At 39.5% G+C, this 24,834-nt stretch overlaps 1 protein-coding gene across 1 annotated transcript; it reads left to right on the forward strand.

Moving 5' to 3' along the window:
- The first annotated feature begins 4,769 nt into the window (after positions 1-4,769).
- On the forward strand, positions 4,770-21,235 carry arfgap2 (ARF GTPase activating protein 2). The gene is made up of 16 exons (XM_088334051.1): positions 4,770-4,931; positions 5,623-5,741; positions 8,235-8,307; positions 8,408-8,539; positions 8,804-8,884; positions 9,821-9,926; positions 11,035-11,091; positions 14,366-14,418; positions 14,514-14,650; positions 14,728-14,859; positions 16,745-16,873; positions 18,053-18,205; positions 19,239-19,359; positions 19,421-19,508; positions 20,489-20,613; positions 20,693-21,235. Exons 1-16 carry the CDS (start codon positions 4,860-4,862, stop codon positions 20,711-20,713), a joined length of 1,599 nt encoding a protein of 532 aa, XP_088190177.1. The 5' UTR covers positions 4,770-4,859; the 3' UTR covers positions 20,714-21,235.
- The last annotated feature ends 3,599 nt before the right edge of the window (positions 21,236-24,834 follow it).

Raw genomic sequence — 24,834 nt, forward strand, 5'->3', positions numbered from 1 at the left:
AACACTTGATTTTAAGGATAGAGATTTTTCTTCCATTGATCTTGCACATGAGCAGATTGTATGAATAAGGTGTTTTGAAGGATACTGGAATCATCTGGAACAGTGGTTCGTAACCTTGTTGGATCTACTCAAACTTACCAGTTTCATAGGTGATTTCACTAAACACTACTTTCATGTAAAGTAAAATATGACTTTTTTTCAGACTCAAAAGATATTGTTTTTCTACTTGTGCACACAATGAAAAGAACAAAACCAACATTGTGCATAAATGCACGATAAATTACAAAACCTCCAAATCAGTGAGACATATGCTGTTGTCTTTGAGAGAACGTTTGAGGTATGCGTGGCTTCACCTTGACAATTGATACTCTTGTGCAATGTTCCCTCTAAGCTGCGTGTGTGCGCAATTGCGCACTACCCAGAGCTTTTCCACGCACAAGAAAATCTAGCCAGCTCACAAAAATGAGGGCTCAAAATTGCTAACTAAAAAGCGAATTCAGTCAAAGTTACAGTGCATGAAGGTAAAAATACACGGGTTCCCCTGACGCTGTGCTCTAAATTTGGTATTTTGAAGTCAATCTCGAAGTAGAACGAAGTTGAGTAAAGTCAGCAGAGTTTTTCGAAAACCGGGTTCTTCGGCTCGGCTCACTAAAAAGAACCGGTGTGTTGCCCCGGCTCTTTCGGGTCCCAAACGGCTCTTCAGGTTGTTTTTGCTTCTTAAATCCCTACACGACCAAATATTATGTAAAATTGTGCACAAAATGACTTAAAGGAAGGGGGGTGGGTAGAACAAAAAATAAAAAATAAATCCAAAATGAAAAAGTAGTGAAAAGCTGAGAAAAAAAACAAAGGGAAAAGAAAAGAGGAGCTGGGAAAATTCAGAAAAAAAGCCAGAAGAAAAGAAAGAAGTGAATAAAGGAAAAAAGTAATAGAGAACAAAAAAGCAAGAAAAAAGTAACAGCTAGGAAAAAATAAACACGATGACATTTTTTTAAAAAGGAAATTAAAAAAAGGAGAAAAAAACAGGGAAAAAGAGGAAAAAGTTTGTGTTGCATTCAAATAATTTCCAATGATATCAAGTGAATCTTGTTGCCAACATTTTACTTCCACTAGAAAAATTAATTAAATACAGTTCTGTATCGTGCAACCGACTAAATAAGCCCCCCAAAATGTTAGTATTATGCGACAAAAGATACCAGGAATCAAAGAAATGGAAATCTTGTGAAAGAATTGTAAAAACAAATGAGGTTTGGAGGCCCTGCAATCTTTGCAATCGTACATTAGTCAATTCATTCAAAAGTGAAAAATAATTTTGCGTTGCCGGAAACTCAGCAAAATGTAAAGTGATGTCAAGTTTTGGACATGTTTGATAATGATTTAGTTGCCACACTTGGGATTGCTGTTGCTCACTGTTGTTTCAAGCGTTGCTCACCGACTTTGTGTGAACACTCAGATCCGTGAAAAATTAGAGGGAACATTGCTCTTGTGTCATTTTCACAGCAAAGTCTGTTCGTTTTTGTTGTTTTATCTCCAGAAACTTATTGCACACAAAGATATGTTGTAAAAAAATTGTATAGAAAACATTTCCATTTGTTGACACCAAAATGTCTAGAGTAGGCATGTCCAGCGTCCGACCCCGGGGCCAGGTACGGGCCCAGTACTTTTACTGGCCCGCTGCCTCTATCGTAAAGTTAATAAAATGCAGCCCACCAGTAATGTTACCGCAGTATAAAATAAATTTGTACCCAAAAAATGTAAAATTTCTCTAGGCGATGGCAGTACCCCTTTGGCTACCTTGCCCTTGGCTTTTTTGTGAGAATTTTAGCCCACCTCATTTCCGACATGGCGACTGTAAATAAAAGAAGTATCTGTTAATAGACTTAGCAAGCTTACTTATTTAAGTGTTGTTTCAGTTTCTTGGGTACAGAATTCTTATCAATTTCAGACAAATATTTGATCTTACTTATACAGTTGTCAAGAAGGAGAAATTTTGCATATTTGTCCGAACAATTTTGCAGCAGAGGCCTCACCCAACCTATGAGACTGACTCACCAAACTCCTAGGGGTAGGTCGAAGCACCAGCGATCTAGAACTAAGTGCAGTGTGACCATCAAAGACCAGGTTTGGGGTAACTGGTTTTCGATAAATAATATAATAAACTGTTCGGAAAATGTTATAGCAGAAGTGGGAACTGACCTGGCACCGAAGGTCAAAAACACTATGAGATTCAATTTGATATGTATATTCAGTGTCTGAAATAACGTCTGCTCGGAGGCCCGGGGCGTGCATCTTTTAGGTCGGGCGTACAACTTACAAAACGTCTCCGCCTGGGTGGCCGACAAATATAAACAAAAATTAAAGATTTTTTTTCAAATCAAACTTTTGCTTTATTCCCATTCAGAAATCTTTGTTCGGTTTGGAAATTTCCATTCGTTTGGAAATTTGCATACTCAGCAGCGGATCAGAAGCCTGCATCGAATAACTTCGTGCTTCTGAACTTCCCAAGCATTATAAGGTCGGGCATTTGCATATCATTTTCTAAAGTAGACGCACAGAGAACACAAGAAAAAGTGGTTAGGAATAAATCCAAAACTTCAGCCCCAGAAGAAAGATTCAAAAGAAGCTAAGAAAATTTATGACGCTACAAAACGTAAACGTACATCAAAAGCATCGTGGAAAGAGGAGTTCACGTGGCTTGTAGCAGACGACGCAGCGCAAACAATGCATGAATGAAGATGAGTAAATACAGGTAAATACTGATGGCAGATGGAAAATAGCAATGTCATATACATGCAATGAATTTTATGAGTAGATTTATCATAAACTTAATTTTAAAGTGTTGTTCTGTTATATATTCTGATTATCAATTCTTAATACTTTGCAACAATGTTTTTTTTTGCGATTAGTCGTCTTATTGTGTTTCAAGTTGTGAAAAATGGGGCAGGCAACTTTATGGCTTTTCAAAGTTGTCTGCCCTGGTGTCCGGTAACTTTTTGTCAGGAGTTTCAGACACTGGTATATTCTCTGTAAAATTATGGATACAACAACCAAAACACTTTTAACGCTAGATCAACAACAGTCTATGATGGAAGGTTTCAGACTTTTAATAACACGTTATTTATGTGACAAATTAATTTTCTTTTCCAACAGGTTGATTAAATGTTTTTCTTACAGCCGTAACCACAGTGTTAATCTCTCAACATATTTTTTTAGGAATGTTCAAACACATTTTCCCAGCACTCAACTCTTGAGTAGTCTTTGATACCAATACAAGGTTCCGATACCTTCCAGTCATCCCCTTTTCTGCTTATCCGGGGTCGGTTCACTGTGGTAAGCTCATTGTAAGGAGGACCCATGTCGTCCCTTTGGCCTGAACCCTGTCAGAACCTGTGGGCGTAAGCCCAGCCACACAGTGCTTACCAGGAGACCCTACCTTTGTGTCTGGTTCCAGATTGGCCCTGGAAAATTTTGTGGAAACTCGTGGGCCAATATTCATAAAAATCACAAGGGGTCTATGAGCTGTGCTTCGTTTAGCAACTGACCTAGGATTTGTGTGTTCTGGTTGAAGCTCAGAGATAACAACGCTACGACAATCTTTGCAACATGCAAACCCCGCCATCACGGTGAGGTGACAGCTCACGAAGGGGTCAAATACTAGTATTATATAAAATGCCCTCTCCGTGCATAAAAGCTGATATGTTCAAATAAATAAATTTTAATCCAAACATAGTTTTCTTTCTGATATTTCATTTAATTAATTGCTATTCAGCATTTTCTTCGCTCTAATGTCTCTTTCCTCATTGTTAGACCGCCGACGGACTAAATCTGGCCCGGAAGGCAACGCAAGAGAAAAACGAGCTGCAGATTTAAATATGTCTACTCGATGTCACCAAGGCAAGGCGTCACTCTCAAAGCAACTGTTGTGGTAAATACACTTGCATTTGTAGAATAGATTTGCATACATGTAGAAATTTAGAAAGACTTGCTTACAGTTGTGGGAAAAGGTCGGGTAGACATCCTTGAAGATACTCTTGGCAGACATTAAGTTTCCTTGAAGATAGCGTGCAAGGGACGGGACGCTCTGTACTTGATACGTGATACAGGACCGCCTTTTGGGGTGTAATCGAAGCTTAATCGTCGCTACCAGCTTTAAAAACACTGTCATGTTCCCAGCTCTCTGAGATCTTCATTGACGCATCAATAAAGTTGTATCTCCCTCCACGAGGCTGGCTCCTGTCCATTTTCCTTATCCACATATGAGAAGACTTTTCTCTCGATTATCGAACCTCCAATTTCTCCAACACAACTGTGGCTGTTTTTTCTTTCTTTCTCTTTCTCTCTTACTTTCTCACTATTTTTCTCTCTTTTCTCTCTCTCTTTCTCACTCTCCTTTACTCTTTCTCTCTGTGTCTCTCTTTTTTCCCTCTTTCTCTCCCTCTTTCTTTTTATATTCATTTCTTCCTCACTCTATCTATCTTTTTTTATCTCTCTGTCTCTCCCTCATTCACATTCACAAGCTAATATGAGTTTGACATCCCCGCCAGTTACAGATTTTGTTTTGGCACAGATACAAATACTTTATGCCAGCATTTGCCTTTCCATCATAATTTCATATAATTGTCTACCAGAGTAGTCCAAGGGTCAACTTGTGCTTAATTTAGTACATCTATCTCTGACAAGTTTGTGGTTTTATTCAATTAAAATAGTTTTGTATACTTAAGGACACCCTCAGTTGTCATACCCAAAATAACTTTGCTTTTGCTCTGGCTTTTCCGGTTTCTCTGTTATCACTTCACCAAGTTAGGGGCTTGCGGCTTCCCGTAGTTACATCATCGAATGGAAAGTGTAGAAGTGGCAAGATGGCTGCCGAACCAAACAAGACTGAAATTCTTACTATTTTCAAACGACTGAGGTCCATTCCAACCAACAAGGTAATTCAGAGCGACCTTTATCGGTCGTGGGCCAACTGCTTTCTATGTTTTATTCATGGTTATCGTTTAGTGTCGTGTCACGTCAAGGGGAGGCCCAGCTTCGCGGTGTGAGCTAACTGTAGCTAACAGCTGCTAGCATGCCGGGGAAGCCGCTACTTAAACGAAGGCCACGTATACGATTTGTGTTGGTCTCTTAGGCAAATCATATATGACAACTACCTAAGATCGAGAGTAACTGATACTTTCAAAATAATAAATGCATGGCAGGAACATTTGAAAGTAAATTGATGTGTTTAACAGATTTATTTTTTTGGTTGGCTTAATATCACTTTGTTTAGCAGAAATTGTGATAATTCTGCTCTGCAGTGGATATATGTATGTATATATATATAAACATATTTCCCATTTCGTGTCCCCAATGCTGAGGACATAACACATTAACAGCTGTCACTCTTATCATGCATCAGGTTTAATACATTCTAATTTAATTATAGTCTGTGGTTTACAATAATTTGTGGTCTGTGCAGCCATTTTAGACTCCTTGTGATTAAGGGCTATACAAATAAACATGACTTGACTTTACCGTATGGTCAATTTGGGTCACCCACAGTCGAAGTGATTTTAAAATGTCTTAACACTCAAATTGCATGTTTAAAATTGGTTCCAACGCTAATGCACTGTTCCCCCCCAGGTTTGCTTTGATTGTTCTTCAAAAAACCCAAGCTGGGCAAGTATTTCCTATGGGGTTTTCTTGTGCATTGACTGCTCCGGAATCCATCGTTCCCTCGGAGTGCACCTCAGCTTCATCAGGTCAGCTACAGTTTTTATGGTAACAAGTAGATGACATAGGCAAGTTGGGGTTCTCCCACATCTATTAGGATTCGATTTCCAAGCCTGGAGGTTTGGAAATGTATTGTCATGCACTGACAAATTATTAAGAAACATTAAGTTGTTTGAACATGTTTTGTTATTTTTCAACCCAGATATTGTCTCTGTTGTCCAGGTGTTTTGGGAAATAGTTACTGTACCTTCGATTGTTACTGAATCTGCACCATCATTCCATACATCTGAAATTAGCATAAAACATTCTGGATTGCCAACGTGTTGGGAAATCCCTATAAAAAGCGCTGGGTGTATTCTAGGCAACCAGTTCTGAGCTGCTCAAGCAACAGACAACAGCATATCAAAACTGGTGATCAAAAATGTAAACGAGGGCTGCAACTAACTATTATTTCAATAATCGATTAATCTGACGATTATTTTCTTGATTAATCGATAAATCGGGTTAAAAAAAACATATCAATAATTTCCACTTCTTTATTCAAAAATTAACATTCTGTGGACAAATAAGAAAATAGTGTGCGCAAGAATATTCTACATTATTAAACAATGAAAAAAATCAGTTTTTCATAAGCCTTGTGAAGTGATCGGCAACTGTTGGAGGTATGTTGTGCTCTGCGATGAAATGGCAAATCATCACTTCTGCAGCTGTTGAGGAGTCTTTCGGTGTAGCGCCTAATTTCGACTCCCCTGCAAAATCCCCCCCCCTCATGTGAACGCGCATTCTGCTGCGCTTCCGACAATAGCTTTATTGTTTTAATAAGCTCATCATATAGAATACGATCGTTATTGTCGGAAGCGCAGCAGAATGCACGTTCACGTGAGGGGGGGGATTTTGCAGGGGAGTCGAAATTGGGCACTACAGCAGCAGATGCATGCGCACAGTAGCATCAAACGCTCGCTTCGTTTGCTACGAAAAAAAAACGATACCGAGATAGAGGCTACCGCTGCGAACTCGTTTGACTTGATTGATTTGCCGTTTCGTGATAGTCGGTGTGTACCGGATGGTACCCATTATTTTTAAATTTGAGTTTTTACGTACAGATTTTATTGTACGTCGTACATGTCTTAAAATGCATAATAAACATACTTTGTATGGCAAAAACGTACAGGTTGACAGGTATGTCAGGTATGTAATGGTCTGTTTTTTTTGCAATAACCTGTGGTCTGTGCAGCCCTTTGTGACTTATTGTGATTAAGGACGTCACAAATACACATGGCTTGACTTGGGACGGAAAAAAAAAAAGTATTTTTGTTGTTTAAAGGGATGTGAGCTTTTGGAACAAGAAATAAATCCAAATGTGAAAACCCAGTAACATGATTTGCAACATCAACAGGCAAAAAGTCACCACTATCACCATTGCTCACTAACTCATTTACTTTTCCTTATTTCACATTTCCTTCTTTGATAACTTTGCATTGCAATAGAAAAATGTGAACTTGTCAATGAGGATCTCAATGATGACAGCTGCTTGCTGTGGCGTGCATGATGTCTCTTTTTCACTGTGAGGCTTGTCATTATTTGCTGTTTTCTATTGAAATAAGAACGTATAGTATGGCACAATTTACAAGGACACAATAATCACTCAGACTTTGCCAAAAAAGTAAACCTTTGATGCTTAAATCTAAACTTAATCTCATAATTTCTCGAAGGACTGCGCAGGCCACAATTATACAATCCCCTCATCTTAAACCAACATGTGGGCAACTTTGTCTTCAAAAAATAGCCAGTGCAAAAAATCAGTCAGAACTGAATTTAAATGCTTTTTATCCACACATCTTCTGAACTACCCCATAAATTATTCTGCAAGCTGGCATAAGCTGAAATTCACCAGCACCAGTTTTTAGCCAATCAAATTTACACTTTTTAATGATTTAGCAAATATTCCAAATGTTTTTTTTTTAATGGCGAATTAAATTAGTTCCAAATATTGCGCCGGCTTAGCCAGCAAAAACTGAAGAAAAATGTCATCACACGGGGCATACGCTGGTGTCTTTTTGGCTGAAAAATAATTCTGAGGAATAAGGTGTACTAAGAAAGCAGCCCGACCTTGACAGTCTTCATCTTGATTACATGTTTACCCTGGAGTGCCATGTCTAATTTCGTTGCCTACAATGTTTCATAATGTTGATATTAAAGACGATAAAGAGAATTCAATTTAATATGTTCTTCTCATCCACGCATTGTTTTGGAACGTAGATTCTCGTGAACAAAAGCTGTTCAATGCCTGTGGTCGTCAGTCTGTTAGATATGAGATATATCCTAACCTTACAGATATAAATCAAATCGTGAACAGATGTGACAACCCTGTGTACATTTTACACATTACATTTTTTTTTAACAGATACATTTTTGGAACCTCAAACACGTTGCAAACCCTGCTGATATAATTTATTTTGCATTACTGCTCTTACTAATCCGCACACGTATTTGACAATATTTGCTTTGTTTTTTTTTTCCAGATCGACTGAGTTGGATTCCAACTGGAATTGGTTTCAGCTTAGATGTATGCAGATCGGCGGCAATGCCAATGCAGTACGTTGACACTCGCCTGACAACCACAACATTTTGACCAGAAGAAAGTAAAATGTTGACTGGTGACTTGAGACAACTCAATTTGTTTTTCTGTTTGAAGACTGGATTTTTTCGCCAACATGGCTGCACCACAAACGACACCAATGCCAAATATAACAGCCGTGCAGCACAAATGTACAGAGAGAAGATTCGACAACAAGCAAACATTGCTTTATCTAAGTATGGAACAGAAGTAAGTACAATTCAAACTAAAGCAATGGGAAGGGTGTATTTTAGACATTAACATTTTAATTCTACAGTATAATCAAGGGAGTTTTATTGAGTATCTCAAAATGCCATGGATTCGGCTTGAAAAACTTGTAACCGGTTTAGATGTAGTGAGAACACAGTACTAATGGCTGCACATGTTCAATGTTTCAATGTAAACGTTGAAATTCTAACAAAGTGGATGACTGGTACAGTATGTCCATGCCCATTTTTATGCTTTCACTCGTAGTTGTGGATCGACTCATCGATGGGTATTGCTGCATCAGCTACTGAGAAGAAAGAACAAGACTTCTTTGCAGAACACACGCAGGTAGATACGTTTTCTTGTTTTGACACTAAGGTTGGGAGTTCATATAATGGTAAATTATTATTAATATTATTATTATAAAGGTGCCCTCTCCAGACGTTTTTTTAGGGGTTGGAGTTTGCTCACCCATTTGAAACGTTATTGGTTTCCATGGTTACCAGTAGCAGTGGAAGCCGCTTGATCCGACGCGAATACGGAACCTTCATCATCTGGTCGCTGTTCTCAACGGCTTAAAATTTTCTTTAGAGATGAGAGAGATGAGCCGGACCCCGGCCCTTACGAGGACGTCAGTTGAAGCCTGTTGCAGAGCACTTCGCCCCCAAAGCCTTTTGGCACGCATGTGATGATGACAAAAACTTATTTCACTTTGAGTATTATGAAAGATTTAGTTCATCATAATTTAAGTATTTTCCTTCTGTCTTTTTTCGGTCCTGTTCAGAATTTCTCTTAGCTCAATTTGAACATTTGGGATACGCTTAAGCAAAAAAAACAAAACAAAAACGTTACACCCGGTGTCTCGATCCCCTTTTAAGGAAAGAGCTACTTTTTGTTTCTAATGAGCAAAGAGGGCACCCAGTCTGTTATGCATTTCTATCATAACTTGTGTTTTTATTCTGTTGTTACTATGTTATTACCAGGTTGGTCATTGGAAGTAGGGTTAAATAGACTCGGTCAACCACTAAATAATCTTATATCTTATTAGAAAGTAACAATGACCCAGCACTGGTGTGCTATTTTCAGAAAAAGCCAGCGGGCACCTCAGCTGTCCTTAGGGGACACGTTCGAGACTCCTGCATTTGACTATGATACAGTTCCAAATTAACAAAAAAGCTCTTCTAGGATTCTAAAAGGAAACCGTTTACAGAAATGGACAATACGGTGGAAACTGTATTTGACACCCAAACGTGCCTTTTTGTTGTTCTTTTTGAATGTTTTTAGTTTGGTAACGACTGGAGCGTGTCCCCATCCTCTGAGCCGGAGCACAATGGAGCCATTGTCTCTGCACTGCTGACTGACAACAGCGCCAAAAGCCAAGATGACAACCGTGCGTAGAACTTGCACTGCTGCATTCATTGCATCAGTAGTGTCATTGTCAGCCGAGCCATTTTGTAGACAACTCCAAGCATTAATGCAATTTACTTGTGTATCTTGCAAAAACAGAATATCAATTAAAAAAGTATTAGTGCCCTTGCTGATATATGTGTTTTTTGCATATTTATCACTCACAAAAGTTTCAGATTACAAACCAATTTTCGTATCACACAGAGTCAACCCAATGAAATACAAAATGCAGTGTTGACATGTAGATTCAATTTTTACGGCACCAAGAAAAAATATCTAAACCTAAGTGAAAACGTGAAAAGTAGCATAAAAGCAGATAGGCGCAGTGAAAATAAACAACTAAAGGCTTTTTGAACTCAGTTGGGCATTGTAAACACGTACTTAATAGAAAACACATTTAATTTGAACATTTTTAAGGATATCTCAAACAAAGCCCACTTTTTACGCAAGAAAAGAAATCTGATGAGCCGTTTGGGAGCCGAAAGCCTCGGCTCTTTTTAGAGAGCCAAGTCGAAAAAGACGTTTCTCTAAAAAGAGTGGGAAGAGAATTTCCCGTCACTACTCTGGTAGAAGTGGGCACGTAGGTTTGGCCTTCTCTTCTGCAGCTGGGCAGGACAGGGAGTTTCTTAAAAGTGTGCCTGTCGGTCACACATCCGGGCATAATCTTAGCGAGTTGCCGATTGCGCCTATTGGGCTAGTGAGAGAAAGGCTGCGTTATCTACATATAGATGTGGCTCTTTGAGGAAATCTTTAGCACAAATACACACCATGGTGTTTGAGATCATTTATAAAATGAAAAATCTCAAGTTTTGGATTAACTTCGCATTAACAAATGTTTAAAAATATCATTTTATTTTTTGATATTACAAGTTTATTGATATTCTGGCTGGAGCAATTAAACCCAGAATATCCCTTTGGTATGGGAAATACTGACATTCCATTAAGTCATTTTCACTATACAAAGTGTTAAATAATTAATGTTTTTATGTGAAATGTATTATAAATAATACTTATTTTCAAAATTTCTTAGCAAATCTTGCAACAATTTCATAGAAACTGTATTTTTTTTTTTTAAATGTTGCCTTATCCAGAGCCAGAGGAGGGCCCTAGCATCGATGGTTTGATCTCACCTCCCAAACTGAATACAGGTGAGCTTGTTAACCCTGCTTACTCGCGCACATTCATCATGACATTTACACATGTGTGACTCACGACCGATAGTGGTGATAGAGTGTGCAGTGTTACATGACTGAAGCACTTCCTTGTTTCCCCGGCAACCAAGCCCCACTTTACATTTGGACTGATTTCAATTTTGCACGGATTTTGATTTTAAACACGCCTTTTTCCAAGCAAACACTTACATTTATGAGGCAGTCAATAAAAGATAAAGCCATGATTACTACCTTATCAGTTCAAATTGAGAAGTCCTCGTTTCAAAATACTCAATAAAAAGAAGCATAATATTCATAAATTGTATTCTATCTATTGAGACAGATGGATAGATAGATCCAGACCAGGGTCGGGAACCTATTGCTCTTTTCATGAGGTTGAAGATAAAATTATAGTCATGCAAATTTTTCTTTAGCATTCCAATTCTGATGAGTCGAGTTTGGTGCGTGCATAACCGTGTTAATTACTAATATGAGCAATTCAGTCCAGTATATAAAGGGCAGTCACAACTACAGTTTACAGTCAAGGTGTCATACCAACAGACCTTGTTTTGGCTGTGTCATTAAACATTGTATTTTCACTGTTGAGACTCTGTATGATAAAACCCACCAAACGAACTGTAAACACCCAAAAACACTAGTCAAACACTCAGAGCAATTTTATTAAGTGAGCGATAGGAGTGGGCGGAGCTATGCATGAAGCGCCGTCCGCAACAAAGGCAACTACGTCAGTATCCTCGTTTGCAGTATTTTGTGACATTTTTACAAAATAACTATGCTTGCACCTTGTTTTGAAAGCATTGTTTATGAATAAGATCAAGGTCAAATGACCCTCAACTATCTTAAGTAACTGCAGGGGAGACACAAGTTTAAAATGAAATATTTGTTTATATGCAGGGATCAGAATTTTCCGCGGATCCGCGGATTTCCGCTGTTTTTGAACCCCAAAGGCATTCCGACTTTTTCACTTTTTCTCTTGCGTAGCAAACAAATTCAAAATCCGACTGTCTCACTCTTTCCTTTATTGCTCTGGCGCACCCTGGCGGCCGTTAGAAAAATTGGCCGCATTGTTGCTCAAAAGCTGCAGGGACTGAACTGCATTTGAACTTATCTTGCAGTATTTACAAAAAAATCAGTTATGTGGGCAAATTATTTTAATCTTCTAAAAATGTTACTTAAATGATAAATATAAGCAAGGTTTTGGACAAGTAAATTGCCTAAAACCCAGGAGCTGGGGGGGGGGTGTGGCTTTAGGGGGGCTCCGCCCTGCTTTATTCCTGGACCCTGGCTTTTTCAGCTGAAAATGAAAATCTCCATTCTGATCCCTGTATATGGGACGCAGGCTCTGGCATTATTCTTATTTCATAAATTTTGTCAAACAATATAACCTCACACCGTGAAATAAAATGCGCTGAAAAAATAGCCTTGGTCTGAAAAAAGGGTTTTGGCGGTTTTACAAAAAGGTTCCTGACCTCGATATAGACGGATGGTATATTTGGATTGACCTAGTTACTGTATAGGGCTAGATATTTATTTTGATAAATCTAAATATAAATCTTATCTCTCTAGCTAAATTTCTAGTTGTATGCTTTGATATTTTACTTTTATTTTTATGATGGCTTTACACCCTTCATATTTTGATTATGTTAATTTCTATCTAATTATGTGGCATCATTGTGTTAGTAACTGATCACATAATTAGATTTAGGGAAAACATCCACGATAATTCCCCTCCGTTTTAATCATATTTCTTTGATTATTTATCCGGCTTATTTTTACAGCAGTGCAGTTATGTTCTAACCTGCCTTTGCTTCTATTTGAACATTCTGCAAATACTCATGTAAATACGAGCTGTATGTCGTCAGTCGTGGGCCACACATTTCAGTAGTCATTTCAGTAGACTCAAGTTTTGGAATGGCAAGTATTTTGGCAGCAGCATTGAGCGCACACCAGTACCTAGCTCATGAGGTACTTCTGAAGTATGACATTGCTCATAGCTGACAGTTAAGCATGCAAGAGATGAAGAGATTTTTTTTTGCCATTTCTCTTAATGACATTTCCAAATGACGCAGGCTCGTCAGCAGTCAATTAGGCCTGTGGGTTGTTTTGCCCATTTTAAAAATCACTCGCTGGGGATGTCTGCATTCCTAACATATTCACCACACTGCGGTTGGTGGTGTAGTATTGCAAGAAGGGCTGCGACTAACCACTTTTGTAATAGTTGTCCAGTCATCGACTATTGAAACAGTTAGTCGACTAATCTGATAATTATCATTCCATTTAAATATAATGAAAAACATTTGTTATCCTTGCACACCAAGAAGAGGTACATTAGCAGCAGTAGCACAGTAAATAAAATAAATATGATGTTTATTTGTGAAGTACATTTAGTGGTCAACCACAATGTATGTAACACAAGAACTTCACGATTCTCAACAGTTTGAAATCAAGCTGTTTAAACAACTGGCGTTTGTCATTTTTATCGTTTGATGACTGAAGTTTGTTATTCAGACTGCAAGCATTTAATTTAAAATACAGTAATCCCTCGGTTACTGCTATTAATGGGGACTCGAACCCCCCTCGAAAAGTGAAAATCCACAAAGTAACGTCACACCTTTTGTAAAAGCCCCTAGGGTCAAACACATCTCGAGAAAACCCTTTCCAACTGAGAGCATATGACTGTAACATAATAACTATAAGTCTACAAATAAAAACAAATAATTGCAGTTGAATTAATGGTCTTTATGATCATTATACAAAAGTACAACCAAATTGGAAGGCTTCCCCTTTTAGAATAAGGAAGTGATTTAGAAAGCGGCCGACAAGCTGCATGCTAGCATGAGGTAACCTCAAATTGAGCCAGGTCTCTTTGATGATTAAAATACAACCGTCCCAAATGTAGCGATTTTCTAAGAGATTTAGCTCCAGCACATCAGTTTTACTGGTAATGGATCTGGTGTTGGTGAGACTTTAAAGTTGTGCTACCCGTAGTTGATTGTTTACGCACCATTTGTGTAAGTTACTACTTGAGCCAGGGACACTACTGTGTAAGCGCAAAGCAAAAATTATATTCATGTCGAGATGCCTCTTCCTGTCGGAAAAGCGCGTCTGCCGACAATAGTTGACAATGAAATAAATTTTCTGTTATGGATTTTTGTCAACGTCAACTTATCGTTGCAGCCCTAGTTGCAGGCACTTAACAACGATTGAAATAAATGCTTTGTTTTAACAAAGAAATGCCCTTCCTATGCAGAGGTTAAGCCAACCATTATTGGGAAGAAGAAGCCAATGGCTGGCAAAAAAGGAGTAAGCAATTTTTTATATATTTCAACACCAATCTCCTTAACCCATCCAATACAAACGTCGCCATTATATCTGCTTGTTATGTTCTCCCGATGCAGTTGGGCGCAAAGAAAGGCCTCGGTGCGCAGAAGGTGAGCAGCAAAAGTTTTACGGAGGTGGAGAAACAAGCCCAAGTGGCTGAGAAGATCCGAGAGGAGCAAGCAGCTGATGCCAAAAAGCAAGCAGAGGAGTCCATGTGAGCATCCCAATGTAGAGAATGTCAGCAATTGCAAAAGCAGTCTTTCGACCTGAGCCTCATTTTGGCCTTTTCAGCGTGGCGTCAATGCGTTTGGCCTACAAGGAGCTGGAGATCGACAGAAAGCTCGAGGAGAAAAAGCGGACCAATTTGGAGGGCAAGAAGAAGGAGCAGGCTGAGAGACTGGGAATGGGTTTTGGAAACAGGAGGTGACGTTTAATAGACATGCTTAAGTTAAAATGCTGCATGTTTACTTTATTGATTTTTTTAAAAAGGGACAGTGGGTATTATAAGGCGCCCCCTAGTGGTATAAACAATAATTAAAAAAACAATATTGATTTCAATAATACGCAAAAACCAATGAACTCTCGACTGGTCGGTCCCCTGTGCTGTGGAATGCTCTTCCCCCTGAGATTCGATCTTCAACCTCAGTGAAAATGTTTAAATCTAGGCTTAAAACACACTTCTATTCTATAGCATCTGAATAACCTACATTTTATGTTGACAATATCTGTGTATTATTTATTATTACAACATCCATTGCAGCCTGGTCACCCTGGAAGTGGGATTACCTCATGTGCGGTCCCTTCTCAAGGTTTCTTTATTCTCCTCATGATGAGGTTTTTGAGTTATTCCTTGCCCTCGTGTAGGTTTTAGATCAGGGGATGGTGTAATAATAGTCTGTAGTTTACAATAGTCTGTGGTCTGTGCAGCCCTTTGAGACTCTTTGTGTTTAAGGGCTATAGAAATAAACATCACTTGACTTGACCCACCATTCCACCCTAATGACAAGCTGTGAGCCAAACATGAAAAATTCCACCTCTAAGTTCATCAAATGGACGGAATGTACCGTTTAAAGCAGGGATGGTAAAAAATAATCGCCTTTTTAAAGTCTCTTCCACCCTGGTCATCCTGGAAAGGGGAATTACCACTTGTGAAGCCCCTTCTCAAGGTTTCTAATTTTCCCCGTGCGGAGGTATTGAGTTTTTCCTTGCCCGCATGTTTGTTTAAGATCAGGCAAGGTTGTAATTGTAATCCTGTGCAGTCCTTCGAGACATCTTGTGATTAAGGGCTATACAAATAAATGGGACTTGACTTTTTTTTGTTTTTTTGGGGAAAACCAAAAAAAAAAAGTCCAGCAAAACTAAAAGTACTGATAATACTCTCATATAAACTTACATTGTATAAAAGCAACCTCCTAAACCTGCTCTATAATAGCCAGATAGTAAAAGAAGTTTAAAATTTTAATGAAGTGTGTACCTAAACATTGATGATTATTTTATTACATAGTTACTAAGATTAATAGACTTGTACGAAGCTAAAAACAAAACATTTTAAAACCATTAATTGCACCTTCGAGCAGCGCTCCACTGGCAGACACTCGCACTTGACTCGTGCAATGGGTTCCTTCTCTGACACGATCGTCACTGTTCACCACGTTTCCTTCCCTTTATCACTAACTTTCTTGAGACACATTATTATGGGTAGAAAAACGGATATAAAATAAGACGTCCTTCTTGAATCCGCAGGAAGAAGAGATCAAGCAGGGCATTATCGCCATCTAATGTTTAAGAGTGAAATTGACCTGATCTTTTTCTTTGCATCATTTTGCCAAGCCAAAGCCCTGCGACCACTGAAAACAGGTTTTCGGCCCACTTTTGGGTTCCGAACCACCAGTTGAGAAACACTGTTTTAAAATATTCTAAGGTCCAGAAATTTGCATTTATTTTTCATAACGTGATCTATTGAGCCTTTGTAGTTTGTATGCTTCCTTGTGCTTTTCAGCACTCGCTTTCAGTTGCAGTACACTATACAGCAGGCGTCTCCAACCTTTTTCATGCTTAGAGCTACTCTTTGTTACTAATTAGCTCTACTGTTGAGTGGTCTAATTGACTGTATAATTTTCTTATTTTCTTAGCATTATTTTTCCATGGAAAAGGTACACGACCCACTTTTGGGTTGTTACCCATCATTTGAGCAACACTGTGTTAAATTAAGTTTTGTCCTGTATGCCTGGTTAAGATTAATCCAGCATTTATTCTCAATAAGCAACAAATCATGTTAATAATTGTACAAATGTCTTTTTTTCTTCAGTGCTGTGTCCCATTCCGTGATGTCAGAGATGCAAGTCATTGAACAAGAAACACCAGTAGGAGCAAAGAGCTCGACCCGTTCAAAACTGGATATGTTTGATGAGCCTGGGTTCACCTCGGGACCCCCCAAGTAGGTGGCCTCCTAACTGATGAGTCCTAATTCTTTGAATCTACTAAAGGCATGTCAAACAACGGCCCGCTGATCTGGTTTTGATTATTTAATCCGGCCTAGCGTAAACTATGTTGAAAAAAAAGTATGTAAATAATGCAAGTCTCTACCTCAGATTTAAAAAAATACGAATCAAATGCTCCTTCCTGCAGCTAGAGAGCAGTAAAGGTGTAAAATAACTGAGCTCCAGTCTGGTTTCATGTTAAAAACTTCCTAAACCATGATAATCTCATCTTCAGGAGAATTTCACCATTTGAAATAAAATAGGGCGACCTACGTGAATTTTATAGATCCGAGGAGAAATTGTTTTGAGGTGGGGGGGTGGTATTGTGAGATTTCTCAGAGTGAATCAAGCATTTGTGGTGATGCGTTTGAATTCAAATTTGTGTAGTTCGTGCATGCAAGAGTACTGTATTTATACGTAGGTAACGCACATTTGATTGTATTTCATTATCAAACTATACTCACAGTACCAGAGGCGAATGTTAGAGAAAAGAGAAAACAGAAAGTCGTCCTCAGATATCAATTAACGCAAAAAAGTACGACGAGCGAAACAACTCTTAGGTGAATCTGATAATGAATCAGACTTTGAAGAATATTGTAAATTTGTTGGTATCGTGTTCATAGTTGTCAATACATTGTTTGAATCATGGCTACGTGTATTCAACATTTGTCACTTTTAATGCTTAGTATGAGCTAAGAAAAACCCAAACATCATTTTTTTAACAATTTTTAACCAAATATTATGGGGGTGCGTTATATACACCCATAAAAACAGTATTTCCTCCACACCTTCAATGTCATGGATACGACACCCAGCTAAACCCCCGAACAATGGACGTTTAACTAGTTTCAATTCTTTCTTCAAATGGTGAAAACTGCAAAAGTACATTATAATGCATTAAGTCCATCTGCCAATAAGTTCACAACAATACAGTGCATGAACTTAACATCTGTCAGAACTATTATGATATGTAGTTGTTTATATATCTTGTAAATATTTCCAAAAACTTGCGGCATTGCCTTGTCAATCCTTCAACATGGATGGAGACAGATTAGAACATGCACTTATCTAGAATTTGACATGCCTGTTCTAGTAGGACAATCCATGTGAAATGAGCTCTTTATTCTACTACCCAGATATAAAGATAACCCCTTCTTGGTGGGTGACAGTTTTGGATCTCGCTGGGATACAGAGGGCGGAACAGCCTCTTTTAGCACCTCTTGGGCTTTGGAGAAAGAAGAACCCAAAGAGGAAGTCACCATTTCCAGTATTCAGCCAATAGGAGAGAGGTATTGAATGTTTTGCAGGGGTCGGCAGACCAAAATGTTGAAAGGAGCCATATTGGACCAAAAACCAAATTTGTCTGGAGTCGCAAAAAATTAAAAGCAGTGTGTAAACCTTACGATGTAGGCAACCTATGCCATATTTATGTCAGCCCACTGTGAAAATGAGAAAGTTAGATGCGGTGCATCTGGTGGACAATGAGGTACACGTTTTATTATTGGTTTGGGTATTGGGTATTTTGAAATGCAGTAGGAACGTATTAATATAAATATGACTTCGTATGGGAAAAACTGTTTTAGTAACGGAACGATTCAGGATTAGAAAAGTGCAATAAAATGCACCATGCATTAATAAAAAATTAAATAACAGCATTTTGAAAAGTAAGTAAAATTGTATGAATACAGTTTCTGTATGATTTGTGTTATTTTTCTCTTTTTACATTTGCGGTCCATAGCGGATCATACACCCTGTCTGGCTTGTGAATTGACCTTTTTGAAAGGGGCTGAGCTTGGGCCGCCCAGCTTTTCTAACGTGGGACAGTGGAGAGACAGAGAAAAACAAACGGGTAGAAAAGCCCCAGAGTTTTGCATTGCAGCTTAGTTCTTCAGGCAGGAGTTTAAGCCTGAAAGCCACCACTTCACATCACAATGTATGACTTTGTTGCATTCAAGCCCATAACCTGTATCCCATGTTTTTTCTCAAACTAATACCAGTAAGAAAGCGGCAGTTAAACCCATCACTACCCATCCGTGAAGTCATACCAACTGATCTTCCCTTTTGTCTCATAGTTACAATATACACCCCTAGTTGAAATGTAATACTTATTCAATACATCTATATATCATTGAAAAACGTTAAGTGTTTGTCATATTTGTCCTGCTACAGAAATCATAATTAATCAAAAATATTACCCTCCCCCATCGTTTTCATTTTATAAGGAAATGCGCCAGGGAGCCACTCGCTCACGCTAAAGAGACGCTTGTTGCCGACCCCCGACTTGGCACGAAAGAGTAGATTCTGATCTTGTCTCTATTGCAGGCTCCCCAGTAGAAGAAAAGCAGAGGCGAGCGCATCGGAATCGAGCGAAGCCAGGCAGAAATTTGCAAATGCCAAGGCCATCTCGTCAGACATGTTCTTCGGGCGGGAAAGCAATGTTGAGGTGATCCCTGCACTTGGACCTGTAGCGTCGCAAGGTCTTGACCTGATTTTTGTCATTTCAGTATGAAGCCAAGAGCAGACTTGAGGGTATGTCCGGAAGCACAGCCATCAGTTCAGCTGATTTGTTTGGAGATGGAAGTGATCAAAAAGGTGCGCCCAACCTCCTCAAACATTCTATCGTGTCCTGTCAGTCTAGGGCAGGGCGAGGCCAACTTTTTGGCTAAAGGGCCGGGAGGAACAAAAAAATGTTTTTTTTATTTTTTGAATTTAAAAATCCAGTCCGACTGGCAGCACAGTGGTTAAAGCATCCGCGGCACAGTTGTGAGTTTAAATCTAGCTACCAGCTTTTGCATGTTCTCCTACATTCCAAAAACATGTATATCAGGTTAATTGGCCAGTCCAAATTGTCCTTAGGCGTGAGTGAGTAAATTAGTTGTCTTGTCTCTGTGTGCCCTGTGATTGGCTGGCAACCGGTTCAGGTTGTCCCCTGCCCACTGCCCGTAGATAGCTGGGATGGGCTCCAACACCCCCACGACCTTACTGAGTATAAGTGGTGCGGATGATGGATATTTTTACCATTTTATAAATATTATTCATATATTTTCAACATTTTAATCTGGCGTGCCGCATGAAAAAGCCTGACAGGCCGCATTTAGTTTGCCCACCCCTGGTCTAGGGATTTAAGGGTTCACAGATCCCTTAACCGCGTGTGTCGTCGAGGGAACACTTCCTGTGTGTCTTAAACAAGTGCAGCTTGGCATAGCTCATACCTCTTTAGGCTGCTTTTTTTGGTTAAGGTTTTGGTCCCCCACATGAAAGAGCTTTTACTGGCTTCCATGGTGACCAGTAGCAGGGGAAACCTAATCTGACTCAGATACAGCACTTTCATCGGCTGGTCGCCTTTATTTTTCTCCTCAGAGATGAGCTGGATCTTTGCATTGACGGGCATTGGCATTTGTGACAACACTGATGCTAGATCCTAAATCACCAGGAAAAAAATATTTCGTTCGATAATTTAGAGTTGGCCTGTTTTGTTCATATTCATATCGTACAATACCGATATTGGATCCTAAATCACCTGCGTTCTGGATTTTTGAGCAGGCCTGTGTGTGTATTCCTCGATGTTGCAGGGCGCTCATCTGGATTCGATAGTGTTCTTCCTGCTGGTCCAGACATCACACACTTCAAGCAAGGAGTGAAGACTGTTGCAGGCAAAATGGCTGTCCTAGCCAACGGTGTCATGAATACGATCCAGGTGAGACTCGTCAGTGTGGAGCCCCCACTAATATCGTTTACATTTGAATTTTTTAAAAACATTTTCTCTGTAACATCAGGATCGCTATGGGTCCTACTGAGTGTCTGTGGTAGGAAGAAGTACAAACGAGATGGGAATTCCCGTTCGGCAGATGCAATTATCCCCGGACGAAGAGAGAGAGAGAGAGAGATGGGAAAGCTGAAGGTTTTGCATGAAGAACATGTTCTCACTCGCAATCTTTTCCATACCGTGTGTGGAGTGAGTTAGTATTTTTCTCTCTCAACAATTCACTTTTATTTTCATAAAGCAAAACCATATTGTAGTGTACCGGAAGCAAGAGTTGTATCTCCGTTTGAACATTTTTTGGGTCTTAGATTTTCAAAATGTTGTCACACTATTTTGTTGACTCATGGTATGAAACTCAACTTTTGTCATTGTGCTATTCAATAAATGGTGCAGCAGTATATTTTGAGTGTCACTCTGAACTCACCATTGTTCAGGACACAGCTGCTCTAAAGTGTTTGCAATTTTTAAAGGAAGCATTGAATGCTGACCATTTCCAAAATGTGTGAGCTTGGACTTGTACATGTTGTCTAATCATTAAAAGTCTTATATCCTCGCATCTTTTCATTATGTGTAAGTGGTTGTTCAGTTTTAAGTGGATACTCAAAATGGTGCAATGGTTTTTATATATGCGAGAGGGACTGGAAGAAGACCAGAGGATTCAATCCCTATCTAATATTCGAGGTTACAAAGACAAATCCGATCGGGCCTAAAGGGTGTGGTAATCAAATAACAGCAACTTGAACGACCAATAGCGACAAGATGAACTATTCAAAACATCCTTTGAAATCCCTCTGCATTTGTCCAATATTAAAAGCAGAATCAACGTATCCGTGGTGAAAACCTTTGAGTGCCGGGGGATGCAGCTAGTGGTGTTTAGGTATGTTACTACTTAGCTGCAATGAATAATTTATTTTAAAACTAGTTATAAGAATTGATAGTAAGGAATCTCTTTAAATCAAATGAAATTTAAAGTTTAGTAGACACTCGAGAGCAGACAACGAGGGATTTTGAACTTGCAAGGAGAACAGAAAGGGAAGGCAAACCTCAGTTAAGATTCCAACCTGTTCTAAAGGCCCTGAGCCTTTAAAAAAAAAATTGAATCCGCCTTAGAAATCAAACAGGAACATGATTGGTCAATAGTGATAATGAGATAAACAGTTTGTAACATTCAAAAATAAATCCCCTTTGCAGGTGTCCAATATTAACCCTCATGGCATGCAGGTAAATAGTATGTACGTTTTCATGTTTGTTCTATTTTCAATCAAAGAGAACATTAAAAAGTAAACACTTGGGAGCTCAATGTCCTTCCGGTTATGAAAACATTCGAAATGGCATTGTGCTGTCATTTATGTTGCTTCATTTGAGAGCTAACTACACCCTTTATTAAAAACATGCTATGTACATTATTTGGACATATAGACTTCTAGTATTGTTCATAATAATTAATATATCATATTTCTCAGCATTATTGTATTTGTCTCCAAAGTGATAGATAGATAGATAGATACTTTGTTCATCCCCGAAGGGAAATTCACATTTCCAGCAGCATCCCTGAGCTGAGAACAATCGAGAACATGAATGCGAAGTAAAACATTTTGTTTACACCACTACACCAGCTGGTGACACCAAAGCCCAAATAAGAGTTTTACCTGCAAACCACCGACTGCAGCCCCGTGGCAGTGGTTTGCTGGCCTGTGCCACTTATCCATCCCGACAGTGTGCATGAACATGATAGACATATCAGAATTTATTGCTTTTGTGCCGTATACACAACTACAGCCAGAATGCAACTGCTATCTATCTATCTACCTTGGTCATATCCCTCAAGAGGGGTGACCGACAGCAAGACACATACAATAACAAAGAAAATAAAAGGGAAACAAATAGCAAAAAAAACACAAACATTTTTGGACCATGGCCAACCCAATTGCCCAAACACCCAAACAAGTTAGGCACCTCGGCACCCAAGTTGGTCATGCTTTCGTCCCTCCAGATGAAATGGGACACCAGAAAGCGGCCATGTCACTCAGGTCAGGGTGACACAACACACTCTTTTGTTCAACAGCATGGCCCGACAGCTTTCACTGGTTTACCCCTGCCGCATCGTACGAGTGCCCAGCCCATCCTTAAGAACGCGTCCACAATCCCACTATCCTTTCACAACACCTCTCTGCTCCTTGATATCACCAACAAGAGCTCTAGCTTCCATTATATTTAGACCTCTTTCCTGCAGTGCACTCATAACACCATCCATCCACGTCAATCGCGGCCTTCCTCTTGGTCTCCTTCCATTGACTTCTGCTCTGTAGATCCTCTTCAACATTCGCTCCTCGTCCATCCTCTCCATGTGTCCAAACCAACCGAGTACTCTCTTATCAACACGCTTGCTCAGTTCCATGACTACTCCAGTTCTGTCTCTCACAATTTCATTTCTCAGTCTATCCAATCTTGTCACTCCTAACATAGTCCTCAAACACTTCATCTCAAAAACATTCAACTTCCTTCTTAAATTTGTGTTCAGGCTCCAAATCTTTGCACCATACAACAGTCGGCACAATCTCACTCATACATTCCCCTTTTAACATCCATACTCATACTCTTGTTGCACATCACTCTCCTCAGAGCACCCAAAACCTTGCTTCCTTAATTCACTCTGTGCAATATCTCGCACTCCATTCCACCAACTGCAGCCACATCACAACCCAAGTCCCTAAAGCTTTCAACTTCTTCCAGCACCTGTTCATGCAACCTGATTTCTAACGTCATGCCCACTCCATCACGTGAACACTTCATCACCTTAGTCTTCCCAACATTCACACAGAACTTACGCCTATCACATACTCTTCCAAACTCCGTTACCAACCTTCTCAATGTTTCCTCAGAATCAGCCACAAGCGCTGTGTCATCTGCAAACAACAACTGACTTACCTGCCACACTGTTGACCATCATCTCTACACCTCTGCCAAATACTCTTGCATTCACCTATCTCACCACACCATCCATGTACACATTAAACAGCCATGGTGACATCACACACCCCTGTCTCACACCAGTCAACACAGGGAACCACTCACTTGTCTCACTCCCTACTCTTAAACATGCTGTGCTGTTCATATAAAAACTCTTCAATGCTTCCAACAACTTTCCACCCACTCCATACATCACCATCACTTGCCACAACGCCTCTCTATCAACTCTGTCATACGCCTTTTCCAAGTCCATGAAAGCCAAATAAACATCATTACCTTTTGCAAAATATTTCTCACACACTTGTCGTACTGCAAGCACCTGATCCACACATCCTCTTACTTTCCTGAAACCACTCTGCTTCTCCATCACCACCTCATTCGTTCTTTCTCTCACTCTCTTAATTAAGACTCTTCCATACAGCTTACCCGGCACGGACAACAAACTGATACCTCTCGAATTGCTACAATCATACTTATCACCTTTACCCTTATACAATGGCACCACACATGCACTACACCAATCAACAGGAACCACACCACTTAAAAAGCATACATTCAACAAGCGTACTAACCAGTCAATCATAGCTGTGCCACCTTTTTTCAGGCATTCAGCAGTACAACCATCCAACCCAGGTGCCTTCCCCCCTCTCATTTCTTTCACTGCCTCTTGCACCTCCCATGTTTCCACAGGCTTCACATTTAAATCACCCAACACGGGCATTCTCTCCATACCATCGATCGCCTCGACTCTCACTTCTCTCCCATCCTCCACATTTAGCAACTCCTCAAAATACTCTGACCATCTCGTCCTGACTGCACTACCGCTAACCAGCAATCTACCATCCTTATCTTTCACTTTCTCTTCCTTTCCAGACTCACTGTTTCTTACTCTTTTCACTTCTTTCCAGAACACTTTTCTCCTTTCCTCAAAGTTCACTCCTGTCTTTCAACACCATCATTTGCTTTTCTTTTTGTTGCTTCCACTTCCGCTTTTACCAACCTTTTCTTCACTGGTAAAAGTGGAAGGGGAAGCAGCGAAAAGAAAAGCAAATGATGAATGGTGTCGAAAGATAGGAGTGAACTTTGAGGAAAGGAGAAGTGTCATACAATGCAACTGCTAGAAACGATAAAATACTGCTTTGTCTGTTGGAAGTGGCAAAGGCCCTTCTTTTGCCTGAAATATCC

Source organism: Urocampus carinirostris, chromosome 4 (genome assembly GCF_059441175.1).
Source record: "Urocampus carinirostris isolate Australia breed hairy pipefish chromosome 4, RoL_Ucar_1.0, whole genome shotgun sequence".
NCBI lineage: Eukaryota > Metazoa > Chordata > Actinopteri > Syngnathiformes > Syngnathidae > Urocampus > Urocampus carinirostris.

Coding starts and splice junctions, on each gene's coding strand:
- arfgap2 (XM_088334051.1), top strand. CDS start 4,860: ATGGCTGCCGAACCAAACAAGACTGAAATTCTTACTATTTTCAAACGA. Junction 8,308..8,407: donor TCGGCGGCAATGCCAATGCA/GTACGTTGACAC, acceptor TTCTGTTTGAAG/ACTGGATTTTTTCGCCAACA. Junction 11,092..14,365: donor ACCTCCCAAACTGAATACAG/GTGAGCTTGTTA, acceptor CTTCCTATGCAG/AGGTTAAGCCAACCATTATT.